General features: G+C 52.1%; 1 protein-coding gene across 2 annotated transcripts in view; it reads right to left on the bottom strand.

Moving 5' to 3' along the window:
• Positions 1 to 6,294: 6,294 nt before the first annotated feature.
• The window catches only part of LOC122368356 (urea transporter 2-like), a 37,466-nt gene continuing 27,265 nt past the window's right edge, over positions 6,295 to 16,495 (bottom strand). Inside the window, exons 3-10 of one of the 2 annotated variants that reach the window (XM_043342223.1) lie at positions 15,471 to 15,590; positions 14,692 to 14,846; positions 14,139 to 14,313; positions 12,771 to 12,918; positions 11,920 to 12,104; positions 11,240 to 11,315; positions 9,835 to 10,006; positions 6,295 to 6,653 (exon numbers count right to left, since the gene is read on the bottom strand). In XM_043342223.1, coding sequence (XP_043198158.1) covers positions 9,894 to 10,006; positions 11,240 to 11,315; positions 11,920 to 12,104; positions 12,771 to 12,918; positions 14,139 to 14,313; positions 14,692 to 14,846; positions 15,471 to 15,590 — 972 coding nt within the window. In that variant the 3' untranslated portion in view covers positions 6,295 to 6,653; positions 9,835 to 9,893. Of the gene's footprint in view, positions 6,654 to 9,834; positions 10,007 to 11,239; positions 11,316 to 11,919; positions 12,105 to 12,770; positions 12,919 to 14,138; positions 14,314 to 14,691; positions 14,847 to 15,470; positions 15,591 to 16,495 lie in introns of those variants that run through there. The other variant, XM_043342231.1, reaches the window with a different exon arrangement.

Below are 16,495 nucleotides of genomic sequence, written 5' to 3' on the forward strand. Positions count from 1 at the left end.
TCGGAGCGCTGCGGCGTGACGCCCCATCTGACGAACTGCATCAGGCGGCACAGAGACACCTAGCGTCCCTCCCCCAGCAAGCCATCTGGGTTTGTACTGATGGGTCGGCGGATGCGGGAGTCCGCAGCGGAGGAGCAGGAGCCTCTGTGCAGAGTGGCCGGACGGTGCGACCGACGAGCTACGCGTCCCGGCCGGTCAACTCTGCTCGAGCTTCAGGGCGGAGATGGTCGCACTCCGCGCGGCCCTGAATCACCTGCGCGACCACCCGCACCAGCCGAGCGCGCCAATTAGGTACCATCTGCTCGGATTCGCAGTCGGCCTTCGCGACGCTGAGAGAGGGCCCGGCGTCCCAGAAGACCCTGCTAGGAGCCGCCATCTGGACCGAACTAGGGGCCCTGGCCGGTCCGTCCCGCCGGATCCACCTGCAGTGGGTGCCGTCCCATTGCGGCGTCGACGGAAACGAGCGCGCCGACCAGATCGCCAAGGAGGCGGCCGCGCTCCCCCAGGCGGCGGTCCCGGTGGACGTCGCTACCGCCCACCGTGCGGCCATCAGACTGGCCCGCGACCGCACCATCGCCGCCTGGCCGGAGGGCTGGTACCGGACCCTGATGGGGAACTGGCTGCCGCCACCGGCCGCGGCGGGGGACAGATCGTCAGCCGTCGACGTCCACCAGCTCCGCGCGGGCCACTGGTCAGGCTCCCGCCAATACCTCCACCGGATTGGACGGAACTCTTCCGACGATTGCCGCCAGTGCCGGGAGTGCCCTGACATCGACTGTGCGGCGGGCCGGTGCACCGTGTGCCGGGAGGAGGCCGACACCCCCCGGCACCTCTTCTTCCGGTGCCCGGCCCTCATGGGCTGGCGTCTCCAGAGGTACGGGACGATTTTCCCGAGCCCGGAAGACGTCCGCGACGACGGAGAGGTGGCGGCCCAGGAGGCCGCCGTGAGGGACCTCCAGAGCCGCACGGCTACACCTCGGTAACGCGGCTGGAGGGAACACACAACAACAACAACGTAGCCCTCACTACGCATGCGTACTGCAGCATATTTCATTTTGGCTGCGCAGCCGAACAGCGCTCAGAGCCGCCGCCGGCGCGGCCGTTGGTCGCTCAGCACTGAGCGGGCCCGAGCGAGTACACCCTCCAGGCTGAGGCCCTCAGCCCTGGATCCAGCGCGGATAGCTTGTCTGGTGCTGTCGGGTAGCCCAGAGACAAATGCGCAGATGAGCGCCTTGTCTGGCACCCCCCGAAAAGCACCGCTACCCGCCGTAGATCAAAGAGGAACGCATCCGGTGATTCGCCAGTCCGCAGGCGTCGGCAGCAGAAGGCGTCATACGCGAGAGAGAGAGAGAGAGAGAGAGAGAGAGAGAGAGAGAGAGAGAGAGAGAGAGAGAGAGAGAGAGAGAGAGAGAGACAGAAGACAGAAGACAGAAGACAGAAGACAGAAGACAGAAGACAGAAGAGAGAGAGAGAGAGAGAGAGAGAGAGAGAGAGAGAGAGAGAGAGAGAGATAGATAGAGAGAGAGAGAGAGAGAGAGAGAGAGAGAGAGAGAGAGAGAGAGAGAGAGAGAGAGAGAGAGAGAGAGAGAGAGAGAGAGAGAGAGAGAGAGAGAGAGAGAGAGAGAGAGAGAGAGAGAGAGAAACAGTTAAGTGCTGATAACACGCGCAGTGGAAGGGGGGCGGATTTCGCCCACCCCTCCTGTTTTTGCCAATAATTCGCGCCGCAAACGTAATGTTATCGCGAAATTTTGCTACCTGACCAGAATTGAATTGCGGATCTCCTCGTGCAAGAAATAAGAAAATCGGTTCACAACTTTTCTAGTAATAGGCATATCGGTGTAAAGTCAAACATCCTGCCGCCGCGGCGTTGCGGCGGCCGGCGCTAGCCGTTACGCGCCGCCTGAATTGTAGACTGTGCCGGGGCGAGACGGTTCCGTCTTTACATCGCGCTCCTTACCGCTGATTATATTCGATTCGCGTCAAATTTTGTGAGAGACTAAAGAAACGTACAGACAATCTTATGGTCAAAGAATTTTGAAAATCGGCCGGTAAAAACTTGAGTTATCTCAGTTATGAGCGTTTAAACACAAAATTGTGATTTCCGCGTTTCCCGCGTCGGCCGATCCCGCTTACGCCGGCGACTTCTTACTCTTAGCAGGCTTCTATTTTCTAACTGCCATATTTATTGTTGTATTAGCTAGAAATTATCCATACATACTCACAAATGTACCTATGTTCTTTCGTATAATGAAAGAAAAAATAAAATCGGCCGGTAACTTTTTGAGTTATTGGCGTGTAAACGCAAAAAAGATTTGACCACATTTGACCTCATTTGACCTTGAAGATATTAACCTAGGGTCATGAAATTCACACACAATAGAGTTCCACAGGACCCCCACCTACCATATAAATTTCGTCTTTCTTTCTAGCTCCAGTGGAAGCTGAGATCTTAGAGGGGGGGGACATCCGCCCCCCTTCCACAGGGCGTAGTACTCGCAACCCTTCCACTGCGCGTCTTAAGATACCCTGCGGGTATACTGAACTTGTACTTCGAATTTGTCAGGCCAAGGCCAGGTCATCTTAGGTCACGAAAATTTGTATGTTATGCGTCGGTCACGTGACCATGTTTTATGGTCCATTTCAGCCGTACATTTCGGAAACAAAGTTGTCTGTGTTACTATACCGAGGTCATCGATACCTATCGTATCTTGTGCATCTCGATGAGTTCTTACGAATTCCGTTTGAGTATTTCCGATCCGACTATTGGCTTTGGAGACACGACGGGGGCCCTTTGCCAGATAGCGATCGGTGCCGCGCCGCGGCCCTCATCAGCTCACTGGTGCTAGCAGTGAACAGCCCGGAACCGCCCAAGCCTGATATTACCATGGCCTAGCCGCCGCGCTGCTACCAAAAGCCCAACAGCTCACTCCAGTGCAAGTCATCACACCCGCCGCGACAACCACAGCCACCACCAGTGGCAGATCCAGGGGGGGGGGGCAAAATGGGCATTTGCCCCTCCCAAACGGCATAATTTTAACATTACGCCTAAGGACGAGGCATGGAAAGAATCGATAAATTGTTATGGTTTGCCCCCCCCCCCAAAAAAAAACTCTGAGCTGGATCCGCCACTGGCCAACACCACAACCCCGCGGACCCTCCAGCTAATGGTGGTGACGGGGATCGACTACAGTTGCAGAAATGCTCCCAACATCATCAATTGTGCCGATAATCTCTTTCGTAATGAAAATAAGTCGTGTGAAAAATAGACTGGAAGGCGCCCCACGCGATAATAGCCGTTTTCACGACGGCCATCTGGTACACATTTGAAGCACATCTGGTACAGATTAGGTGCATATTTGGTCAAATCAGTTTCAGTGTGTCTTTTAGCAGCGATCAGCTAGGGTTGCACTAATTGCTTATATGCCTGCTTTGTCATATTATCAGAGAGTGTCATCGATTAAAACACTGAAATAAATTCATAAAATGAAGATATTTGCTGTAAAAGAAATTAGGTGCAGATTTGGTCAAATCAGGTGCATTCGCCGGTTAGCTCGTCGTGAAAACGGCAATAACATCCAAAGCTTATCCAAGAAGTTGGGTAGGACAACGAGATGTGCGTGAGCTTTTCGAGAAATGTGAAGCTGAAGGACCATGGATCACGCCGCCTTCAAAAGTAATTGATTCAGCTCGAAAGTGCTATCGGTGTATTTAAGAGCATCGGTTATGGATATTTACCCGTTTTCCTATTTATTTTTTTTTAAAGGAAAAATACTTAATTACCTCGTATTACCTCACACCTCAAATTAGGCACCCACGCCTCACCTACCCATTACATTTGGTGCTTCTAAACCGGAGCCGTAGGAATCAATCGTCAGAAGCTGTAGCAGCGTCCTCCTTGGCCTTGGTCCTCCTCCTGGCCAGCCAGGTTACAAAACAGACCTGGCAGGGCGGCGGGGGCTTATCCACTTGAACTGATGGACAGTTGAGCATGCATAATGCCTATGAGGCGCTATAGAACACTTGCACCCGTGGAAAGATGAGGCATGATAAACAGGTGCTATATCACTTTCACGCAGATAAGAAGCAAGCAGGGAGTTACCGTGCCCTATCTGGGTCCAGTAGCGGCGGAACACCTTCAATTAAGGGGGGGGGGGGGCACTGCCGACTTTTGATCCCATTCTTTCCATGCAACACCCATAGGGCTAATGTTAAAATGCCAAAATCAAAGGGGGGCACGGTGCCCCGGTGCCCTCCCTGTTCCGCCGCCTATGTCTGTGTCTACTGCACATTAGCGTCTAATCTAGCAACGCTCTACATTGCTAGATTAGACAAACTGCGCCATGACGCGACTCAAAGTCCACTGCACTGCACCACTGCACACTGTATCTATCGGGCGGAAGATGTCCCCGCCGAGTCATTCTGTGGTCGCTGGGGCAGCCGGCTGGCTCAGTCGCCTTTCCTCCGCCTGCGGACGAGCGCTGCCGGTTGGGACCCAGTTCACATCAACCCGTGAAGCCCGTGCACGTATTTGTGTTGTATGCTTGTGTCCTTGGAAGAAACTCAGTGTTATCAGCTATGGTCGGCACGTCAGGATTGCTGGTCGTTCGGATCGTGACTCCGAGGCTTCAGGTTGACTTCGCCGTAAAGCGCACAACAACAGGGAAACAGCTGTTCAGACAAGTGGTGGACATTCTAGACCTCCACGAACCCTGGTTTTTCGGTCTACAGTTTGTTGACCAGAGTGGAAAAACGGTCTGGCTGCAGCCTGAAGAGCGTCTGACCAGTCGCACCGCGCAAAAACAGTCGCCGCTTCGCTTCACCTTTTGCGCTCGCTTTTGGCCACAAGAATCGGCGTGGACGCTGGGAGACGTAGCTACGGAGCTGCTGTTTCTCCAGGTGCGCGGAGCTGTGCTCGACGGCACGCTCTTCTGTCCGCTGGCCACCGCCATCGAGCTGGCGGCCTATGCGCTGCAGGCTCGCTGCGGCGACTTCCTCGACGCTCGCCTGGAGAGTGGCCAGCTGACCAGGAACCGGCACCTGCCGCTAAAGCTGGAGGGTCCGCTGCGGGGCTCCGGAGAGTGGCAGGAGCGCGTGGCCGCCCTTCACCGGCGGCTGCACGGCCTGCCGCGGCGGGACGCTCAGCACGAGTATCTGCTGCGCGCCCAGCAGCTGCCCGGCTTCGGCACCACCTTCTATCACATCCGCTGCGAGAATCCCCTGGGTGGACAGCCGGCCGGCCGCCGCGTCTGCTGGTTCTGGATCGGCGTCACACCGTTCGGCATCAACGTCTATGAGGACAAACTGACGCCGTTTCTGCGCATCTCTTGGGATCAAATCCACAGCATACGCTATGAATGCTGCAAGTTTACGATCAAAATGCGTGCTAGAGAAAAGTTTAAGTTTTTCACACGCAGCCAGAATCAGAGTCAAGAGCTTCTGTTGAGCATCAAAGGTCAGAAGCACGCCATCACCATGCAACGGAAGGGTGACGGGGACGATCCCTCCGCCAGTCCGTCTGAGGACGTGTCGCTGCGAGGCTCCGCTGGAGATGGGGACTGCCTCCACCTGGCAATGCGCAGCTTCAGCATCGAGGCAGAAATAGAGCGACACGACGGCGGCCCGCCGGCCTGGCTCGAGTCGCTGGAGGCCACCGGCTGGCTGGACATGGTGCAGCATTGGTGTCACCAGTCGCCCAGCATGGACAACGGTAGCTGCAGCTGCAGCCAGCTCAGCCGCGGCCAGACGGCGTCCCTGCCCAGTTTCGGCGCGCAGTCGATGGACTCTGGACTCGCCAGCTGGTCTGACACGGTCCCAGTGCCCGGGGCCGGGCCCGGCGACTCCGACACCTCCCCGGGAGCGGTGCACCCCTCCACCTCGTCCCGTGATTCGATGCAGTTCCGGCTCTCCATCACATCTGACGAGGTGTTTGCATAGCACGAACTGGCGTGTAGACCGCGCTTGTGTCATGCAGACTATTGGCTCAAAGTGCCATCGGGCCTATCGTAGGTGCTACTGTCCTCTAACTGCTTGTCAAATGCAATTATTTTTAAGACGAATATTTAGTATCGGGTTTGCTTGTTACTGAGACGAAAGTAAGCTAATTTCATCGGTCTGATGCTTCTTACTCTCAGTTTCAACATAAAGGAAATCCGGGATAACGTCTAAGACTAAACTGAGTGAAACTGATTGGCTGGTGGTGCATGAACTGGCTGATGATGTGTAAGGCAAACACTATTCCATTAGCTTTGATAAATAAAAAGATCATATGAATAACAAAGTTCAAACCTCAAATGTCAACCTCCTGGAGTTGAAATATATTAAACATCCCATGATCTATACAATCGGTGTGACCGCATTGCATGAAGAAATTAAACATGTAACATTCAATCCCTTTCAGCTAGTACTGAGAGGGTTGGGTACGCTATTGATTAGCTCGATCAGACACCGTCTAATGCGTCGATATTTCAATAATAACATTCATAGTCAAGCCGAAGATCTTTCAAACCTTGTTCACATTGTTGGTACACTTACAAATATTATGGAAAACCATGCCACATTCAAATGTTGATTCGCAGAAATGGAATGGGTTTACAAGTCACATTCTGCTGCATTCCAAATGCTGGCTTCAAATTACACCTTGCCGGCAATCACGTCTGAAACACATTTGCAGCTCGTAAGTTACAAGTGAACCACAGAAATCAGAGGGAAAATCCCTTTTCCATCAACTAAAAAACTGCCTACAATGAATTACCTATAGAAGAAACACTACTAGTAGCGAGCATGCCTTGGAACGTCTTCCACACGCACTCTGGACGTGACGGGAAAAAAGTCCTGCCGGGCTTTTGAAATAGACCTACTGAGTGCGGTGTAATGAAGCATCTTCTAAAGCTGCATGCACAGGTGCAGCGACCTTTCCTGCCTGCATGAAAGTTTTAATAGTACGAGACAATGTGCTTAATAAAGGGATATATAACGGCAACATTATTAACAATCTGCCTTTCCTCACTGAAAACTTTTTTACCATTTCCTGAAGGGTAAACCCACCATAGCATGGTAGCTTGACACACAGACGTTTTTTATCACCTTCCAGATGGTAAATTTTACTCTTTCATGAAGAGTAAACTCGCCAGGGAGGGGTAACATGACACACAGACGTTTTTTACCATCTTCTGAATGGTAAACTCTTTTGATTTACTCTTGTCTAGAGTGTAACATTTTTTGGGTTACACTCTTTGAAAGGGTAAATCTTTAACGGAACCCTTTTTTAGGGAGTAACGCATCATGTACTCTGTGCTTTACCCTCCTACAGAGAGTATATTCTTATGGCCTACCCTTTGTCACATGGTAATGTTTACTTTTTCCTTTAGTGTAAACCCCCCAGAGGATGGTAACAGACCCACAGACGCTTCCTTCAGAAGCTTCACGAAGCTTCTGTTAACCGGAGCTCACCAACTAAAAAAAAATGTTTCAAGAGCAACAATGTAGGTATATTTGGCTTCCGTACAAACAATACGAGGGGCACACCAACCATGAACATTGTGAGACTCTTCACTTATTCATACAAATTTATACAAAGCGTTCAGCAATGCAAAAGCGGTAAATAAACACCACGATACAACTTGAATGCAATTTGAATATGAATACAAGACATTCAGCGCCCTCATATTGGATTAGGCAGAGCGCACAATATTTGAAGTGAGCGACGGCGTTCCTGGGTGGTCGCCCGTCTGCGTGAGATAATGAGACTGTATCACTACAGTGCAAGGCTTTTTCAAAGTCACCAACAAAATGCATAAACTTGTAGCATCACAACAAAATTAATGTACGTACTCACAACACTAGGCCACGTGGCCGTGCACGGGGTCCTGTTAACCAGGTCAAATTAGCACCACTCAACGGCACGCAATGCTCTAGCACATCGGTACTTACAATAAAATGTCCACAGAGGCTCTATAGGCGATGAACAACACACAAGCACAATCACCAACGGCCACGCCGCGCGGCACCGACACTGCTCACATCCGCTCTCGGAGACCAACGGCCGAAAACTGACAGATGCGCGCGGCCTTCAAACCGCAAACGGCCGATCTCGTTTCTGATTGGCTGATTGTTTCCATTTCAAATATCATCTTCACGAGGGTAAACAAGATCCACGCATGAAACGACTATCTGTACCCGAGTCACGATACCCAGGAGGAAAGAGTTTTCGTGATGTTCTGGATCGCGAGAGTAATATTGATATTTACATGGTAATAATACTCTTCGCTGGCGAATAAGTTCATATTAACCACGTACCGTTACTATGCACATAATGGTAGCAGTGAGTTACCCTTTCAATATACTACCAGTAAAACGCCTTTTGGGCGAAGAACGAGCGAGCGAGATAGTGAGCCCTGCACGTGCGGAAGGGCGAGAGGGTGCTTCCAACGGGCTTGCGCAAAGCACCCTTCTAACCGGTCGCTAGCGGCGTGCCAAATTTGAACGCAATCGGCCCAGCCGTTCCTGAGATCTGGAAGCGGCATTCTGCACGTGCGCACGTGCAAACGGGGTCCAAAATGACTTTTGCACGGCACCCTACTAACTGGTCCCCAACCGTGTACCAAATTTGAGCGCAATCGGCCCAGCCGTTCTCGAGATCTGGAAACGCCCCCTGCACGTGCGCACGTGCAGTAGCACCCTAACCGCAACACATGGGAATGCATTGCCTGGTGGGTGCCTACCTGTATGCCAAGTTTCAGCGAAATCGCCCCAGTAATTACCGAGTTACTGAAATGGGAACAAATTTGGCACCTCTTATTGTTGTATTTTGCACGTGCACTGGGGGTGACCCACATGCTTCGAGAGTATCCTATTTTGGGTAGAAGGGATGCTGCTACCCTACAAAAATTACCGCAAGTCAATCGCCCAAGCGGCTGCTGAGATATGAGCCTCTCAAAATCACTACTTTTGCAAAACAGCTTGAACACCCTTGACTTTTCACGTGGCACGTGCCACGACGGTCATTGAGATGTATCAAAAGTAGTCAATTACGGGGTAGAAGGGATGGGGCTACCCAACAAAAAAGACCGCAGGCCAATCGGTTCAGCGGTTGCTGAGATATAAGCCTCTCAAAAGCGTTACAGGCCGGGCCGGGCCGCTCATACTGAGATTTTTCCCTTATATTGAAAAGACTCACTTCGCTCGCTGCGCTCGCTCGCTCGTAATTATCTTGCGGGTTTGATGAAAATGAACTCTCCAGGAGGTAGTAAAAAAGTTTTGAGTGCTTTTCAACACACCGATCATCAAGCCACCTGAGCGTCATTTAGCGATATTACCTCACAGTGTCCCAAAATTTGCCAGTTTTGGGTGGGAAGTGACATCCAAATGAAATCAATTTTCCTCTTTCATCTCCAATTTTCCAGAACAATTTTTCACTCCTAATTTTACCAACAAAGAGCACTTGCACGTATGTTTGCTGACTGGCTTTCACCTACCTCCATATTGCATTAAATCATCTCATAATGCAGCTCCCACATTCTCCAACATTCACAAAAAAATTGATGATCACTGTTTCAACTTTTTGTGCCTTTCTAACTGGCGATTTTCCACTCTCAGCCCTTTTTACAGTGCGGAGTATCTCCCTCCGACACCCAAGCCCAAATGAAATTTTAGGACACTGTTTCCTCAGGCATCCTGCGTGATTTGCTCGTATACTCAGCTGGCCTAGCATTCGATACTGAAGAAAAAAACTGAAAAAACGTTACGAACAGGTTACCTATAGCTGTTTGTGTTCTATTTATTTCATTTATTTAATTTAATGTGACTTAAGTTTTTTTTTGCGTGGGAGAAAGTTACCTGTGAGTGGGTTGTCGATTCGCCGCGCTGAAGTGAGCCGTGACGCGCCTGCCCACGTGCTAGTCACGGTCCAGATCCGGGGTCGCCGAGGATTCGTCATCGGGCCGCCTCTTCTGGGGCCTCTCGCGAAAGTGCAGCTCCGGGTAACGAAGATTCTTCACACGAGTTAGGCCTGCAAAATCGTTATGGTAATGGATGTGATATGAACTAGTACTAACTATACAAAAAATGCGTTACGTTAGAGTCCCTGTCAGAAGCACGAGTTTTTATCTCAGCTCGTGAAAGCGGTACCTATTCCTCTGCTTAGTGTTTCACTCGTGCAGTAGGTATGCATTTGGACACAACTGTTATATGTTTTAGACACCCAAATACTGATGGCAATTGCGGAGGCACCTGCTGAGCTGATTGCATTATTCGCAGCAATTATTCTACAAATTACTGCAGAGAAACATCATTTCTTTTTAATAATTGCTATTCTGTGCTCAGAAAACCGCAGCTGGACTATCAGCAGGCTGCACCAGAGGACAGCGGCACTGGCAGTGCAGTGAATCACTACAGCTTCCTCCCAGACTTGGCCACAACCGACTATTCTACTGGTGATCACCGACCGCGGCGTGGTATAGTGCTGTCAATTTCAGATCCCAGTGGGGAACTGAATCATACCAAATACCAACAGAGCGAACACATAACATTGCGAAAAATCGCAGACAAAATATAGGATTGAGTTTGAAATTACAAATATCATCCTCGGGCACTCCCCGACGCCAGGAGGGTTGCTGAGCGTGGGGTACCCACCGACCCTGCGGAGGGCCCACCGACGACAGATGGGTCACGGGGAGAGGACTCACCGACTGCGGAGTGCGGACCGTCAGCGGGCGGCGGACCAGGGCTGCGGAGTCGATGGATTTTCGGTGACTCCGACTCCGACTCTGGCTTTCAAAAACCAGCTCCGACTCCGACTCCGACTCCGGGCAGAATTGTCGACTCCGACCGACTCCAACTCCCGACTCCGACTCCGCAGACCTAGCAGGGCTGCGGAGTCGACAGATTTTCGGTGACTCCGACTCCGACTCCGGCTCGGGTTTCTAAAATCGACTCCGACTCCGACTCCGACTCCGGTCACAACTGTCGACTCCGACCGACTCCGACTCCGACTCCGACTCCGACTCCGCAGCCCTGCGGCGGACAGCCAGCTGACCGCGGGGACTCACCGACATCGGGGTCTCACCGATCACAGCAAAGGTGACCCACTGACTGCGCACACTCATTGACTACATGGACTCACTGACTACGGTGACTCACCGACCCCGGGTGACTTACTGACTGCGGAGACTCACTGACTACAGGGACTCACCGACTACAGGGACTCACCGACTACAGGGACTCACCGACTACAGAGACTCACCGGAGCCTGCCGTGGTGGTGGCCAGCAGCAGCAGAGTCGAAGTCACGAACGGAAACGTAAAGACGGGAAGGTTGACCTGCGAAACAGACCATCGGAAAGGGGTTTTGCGACCGTTCCGTGCTTCTATCCTCAGGATACTGAAATCCTTCTCCTCCACGCCGCAACCCCCCTCCGGGCTGGACAGGCAACTTTATCTCATGCGGGCTGCTCCCTTGGAGCGGCACCGCTGCTCCCGAGGGAGCGCACCCCGTAGCCGGGTGCAGTGAGTGCCTTGGGGCTGGGTGGCCTGTCCTCTGGACGGGCTCAGCCCCGGCGACTCACTAGGGTGCCTGCCCAGACCAATGTCTCCCCCTATATCCTATCATCCTCCCGGCTCTGAAATGGTCTAATTGGACCGAAAGGGCCTAACCCAACAAAACAAAACAAACAAACAAACAAAGGGGTTTTGCAATAGAACGGCATCACACAAGTTCAATAGACGCTACGGGCATCATCCGTGAATGAGTGCTCATAATTATATGATCATTGAGAAGAAGCTCAATCCCGAAGTGACTCAGAGATGGTCATGGACTCATGTGACTGATATGCGTATATTTCTAATTGTATGTAGATGATGCCTCAGCGGCGTCTCACGGCGTCAAGCAGGGATCATACAGCCCACACCTGTCGACAACACTCGCCTGTTTCAAGCTGACGGCCAGCGCGGCCTGAATCATGGTGGCGAGGACGGCGTTCAGCAGAGCGAGCAGCACCGATCGGACGGACGGCACCATGAAGAACATGATGGCCTCGGCGGCCAGGATGCCGTTGTAGCCCCACACCCCGCTGTAGACGCTGTCGTAAGGCGGGTCGCTGAACGCCACACCTGCAACAATGGACCATTCATCCCAAGATTCCTTTACTACGATTCATCCTACTCATCACTGACGTTCATTGTGACGAATTCGAATTGCAAAGTAAAATATCATGACTTATATGGTTCAAACCTGAAATAAATGTTTATTTTTAATGCACTTGCACATCCTGCTGGTTATTTATACGAAAAGACGCGCACTAGCAACAAAAAGCCATGAGATGAGATTCGCCCGATTTGTTTGGCTTTGACTTTACTAATGCCCCTACCCCCTAGCCTCTATACCCAGTGACAGACACAACATAAAATTTATGACATTCAATCGTAAACAACTCTCAACAAAACAGCTGTACAGCTAGGAGAGATGCAATGCGCGACAATTTCCATTTGCAACACATGCATCACTGGTGGCACAGTTCCAGTGAGCCTGCGAGTACTTAGTTAGTGGGTCGTCTTCACGAACATGGGTCGTCTGACACTGGTAGTCTGACAATGACACGGGTCGTCTTCACTGATACGGGTCGTCCGACATAAACACGGCTCGTCTGACATTGGTAGTCCTACACTGACACGGGTCGTCTGACACTGGCACGGGTCGTCTGGCACTGGCAGTCTGACACTAACACGAGTCGTCTGACATTGACACGGGTCGTCCGACACTGGTCGTCTGACACTGACCGAGCAGTGTGCCGGTGAGCGCCCCGACGTAGGAGGCGGCCGTCAGCACGGGCGAGCACAGCAGACAGCCCAGGTAGATGAGCGCGCTGCCGGCCAGGGTGTAGGCGGCGTACACCTGGCCCATGCTGTACACCGAGCCCAGCAGCACCTGGCGGCACCGACAGACGCTGACGGGACACCGACAGACCGCTGACTGGACCACATCAAGGCACCGACAGACCGCTGACGGGGGCCACATCACGGCACCGACAGACCTCTGACTGGACCACATCACGGCACCGACAGACCTCTGACTGGACCACATCACGGCACCGACAGACCTCTGACTGGACCACATCACGGCACCGACAGACCTCTGACTGGACCACATCACGGCACCGACAGACCGCTGACGGGACACCGACAGACCGCTGACTGGACCACATCACGGCACCGACAGACCGCTGACGAGACACCGACAGACCGCTGACTGGACCACATCACGGCACCGACAGACCGCTGACGGGACCACATCACGGCACCGGGCACCGACAGACCGCTGACGGGGATCACAGCACGGCACCGGGCACCGACAGACCGCTGACGGGGGCCACATCACGGCACCGACAGACCGCTGACTGGACCACATCACGGCACCGACAGACCTCTGACTGGACCACATCACGGCACCGACAGACCTCTGACTGGACCACATCACGGCACCGACAGACCGCTGACGGGACACCGACAGACCGCTGACTGGACCACATCACGGCACCGACAGACCTCTGACTGGACCACATCACGGCACCGACAGACCGCTGACGGGACACCGACAGACCTCTGACTGGACCACATCACGGCACCGACAGACCGCTGACGGGACACCGACAGACCGCTGACTGGACCACATCACGGCACCGACAGACCGCTGACTGGACCACATCACGGCACCGACAGACCGCTGACGGGACCACATCACGGCACCGACAGACGCTGACGGGACACCGACAGACCGCTGACGGGGAACACAGCACGGCACCAACAGACCGGCCGAAAAGGGCAACATCACAAACTGACGGTACGGCACACTTACGGTGCACTTAGATAGTCAGTACGGCTAGCACGGGAGACAGCGGGAGCCGTACGTAAGGGACAATTTACTGCCGAATAAAGCTATATAAAGTTACAACTAACGAATTTCGCATACTCTCTGCAACATACCTATATAAATAGGCAATCCATTTCTTTATGCATAGGTTATGCTGTTTTTAAATGGACAATAATTACTTATTTAGGTCGGCAATGGTCCGCAGATAGCAGTTATAGTCTAAGGCGCCCGTCCGAGACATTGGGTTGGTGCCCCTACGGTGGACTATGACCACTCACCTGGTCCCACAGTACGGTGTCAGTGGTGACGTTCGCTGGCGCCGCGGCCACCTCTGTCGCCTCCGGCGGGTGCAGGCACAGGAACAGGATGGCCGTCACCGTGTTGAAGGGCAGGGTGAAGGCGGGCAGCTGGAACTTGCCCAGGATGTTGCCCAGGCCGCAGCCCACCAGGACGCTGTGGGAGACGGACGTCAGACACGGTGCATCGCTCTCGCTGATGTCGGATAAACTGTGCGATGTATATGTATGATGCAGAAATGATACAAACATAAATACCTTTTAGCCGTGTGGTTACATAAGCATAAGATATTTAGATATTTACGAGGATTTCATGACAAAATATCAAACTAAAAATGCTGAAATCGCAAAACATCAAAAGCAAAGAAACATAAAATAAAAAAGACTTAATTGTGTGTACTTCCCGACAGTTAATAATTGCACAAAAACGAGTGGGCTATGCGGAGCCTCTCCCCGCAATCAGCCAGCCGCGTTATGGAATATTTCCGAGAGTTTATCGCGGTATTCGGCTGGGATGTTTCACTGCCCCGGTCACCTGAGTGCCGACATGAGTATGATCCAGAAGAAAAGTGTGCCGGTGACGGGCCGGTGGTAGAGGGCCGGCACCAGTTCCACGGTGACGGTGCCCACCAGGCAGGCGCTGAACGAGGTCAGGCCGGCGCGCAGCGCGTCCTGCGGCTGGTCAAACAGCTGCCCCGGCGCACCCACCCAACGGTTACAGAGCGCATCAAGTGTCAGGCACAGAACGTACGTAGTACGTACGGCCCTCCAGCAAAAGAGTGGTTGGTTAGCCTATGTACTTTTGGTGTAATAACTTTAAATGACAGAGACACTCCTGTAAAATGACTCAATAGAAATGAGAAGAGGGTTCGTGCACACATTTCGGCAGAGGTTTTCAACAGCCATTAGACGTATTTATCAACGCAGGTCGATTATTGTGATGTTGGCAACCAACCACTTAATACCTGGAGGGCCCTACCAGGCACAGAGCTTGCAAACCAGGGAAAAGAAGGCAGTGGTGTCGATAAACCTATAGTGGCCATAACATAGCACAACACAGCAGGACAAACAAAGGACAAGGAGACAAATTACGTGACATTGATCCCCTTGGAGCAGAGCAGATAAGCGATGATTGAGACGCTGCAGCGGCCACAGGACGCACATTGTCTCACCTTGGAGCAGAGCAGAGCTGCAATGACGGATCACGCAGCGGTCGCCGGTCACAGGACGCACATTGTCTCACCTTGGAGCAGAGCAGAGCTGCAATGACGGATCACGCAGCGGTCGCCGGTCACAGGACGCACATTGCCTCACCTTGGAGCAGAGCAGAGCTGCAATGACGGAGACGATGGCGGCCACGCCCGTGAAGACGTTGCTGCAGAATAGGCCTATCAGGATCAGTGCGCCGCACACAGGGTTGTTGACGAATATCACCTGACGAAACGGGTTAACAGCGGTGTGGTGTCACCATCTCAGACCGGTAAACAACAGCCGCAGTGGCAGCAAACATACAGACCTCAGTAATCAACCATACAACAGGTCAGTGGCAGTGCATTTATTTGCAAATGGTGGCTATGATCAATAATCAATTGCAGGGGCGTCGCCACGGCTCCCCAACTTGTACCTACGGACACATTCCGTCGGTTGTCTCACTCGTCAGAAGTGTTAACCCCATCAACAATATTGTTATCTCACCACAGTCTACCAAACGTTCTGCGTTTTGCATGGTGTGTTCAACGGGAAATCAAATTTGAATTTGAACGGTAAATCAAATTTGAATGGGACACTTTTAACTTAAAGATTTAATTGTCTGTTATCGAAATGCAGTAGAATGAGGAAATGCTTGAGCAGGTAGATAAGCACTCCTGTATATCTCGTATACCTAATAGGATAGGTACCGGGTGGAAAGAAAAAAGGTACCACGTTAATTTTGCTTCTGACGGATGAAATTTGTGACTAAACGCGCAAATTTATATGCTATTCGAAAGAGAGAACATGGGAGATTATGTTCGATTTACTTTTGAGTGTAATGGGACCTAAAGGTGAAGCTTGTTTTCGAGTCCACTTTAAGTCACGGTACACGCCCACGAGAAAAACAATTCTTCATCTCTGTGAGGCTTTTTTGAAAGGAAGCTTAGTTCTAAACCAGAACAAGGGTTCCAGTGGTCGACGAGAATCAAAAGATAATACAGCGGTCATTGAGAAATTCAGGATCACTTTTGAGCGGAATGGAATCCCTCAAAATTGATGAAGGAGATCACTGAAGAGGTAAGAGCCACCACCCACTTTTTCTTGTGCGGGCTGCCTGACAGGAAAAGTGTGCCTGAATGTTCCTCAAA

The sequence above is a fragment of the Amphibalanus amphitrite genome, unplaced genomic scaffold (genome assembly GCF_019059575.1).
Source record: "Amphibalanus amphitrite isolate SeventyFive unplaced genomic scaffold, NRLGWU_Aamphi_draft 000032F_arrow, whole genome shotgun sequence".
Lineage (NCBI taxonomy): Eukaryota > Metazoa > Arthropoda > Thecostraca > Balanomorpha > Balanidae > Amphibalanus > Amphibalanus amphitrite.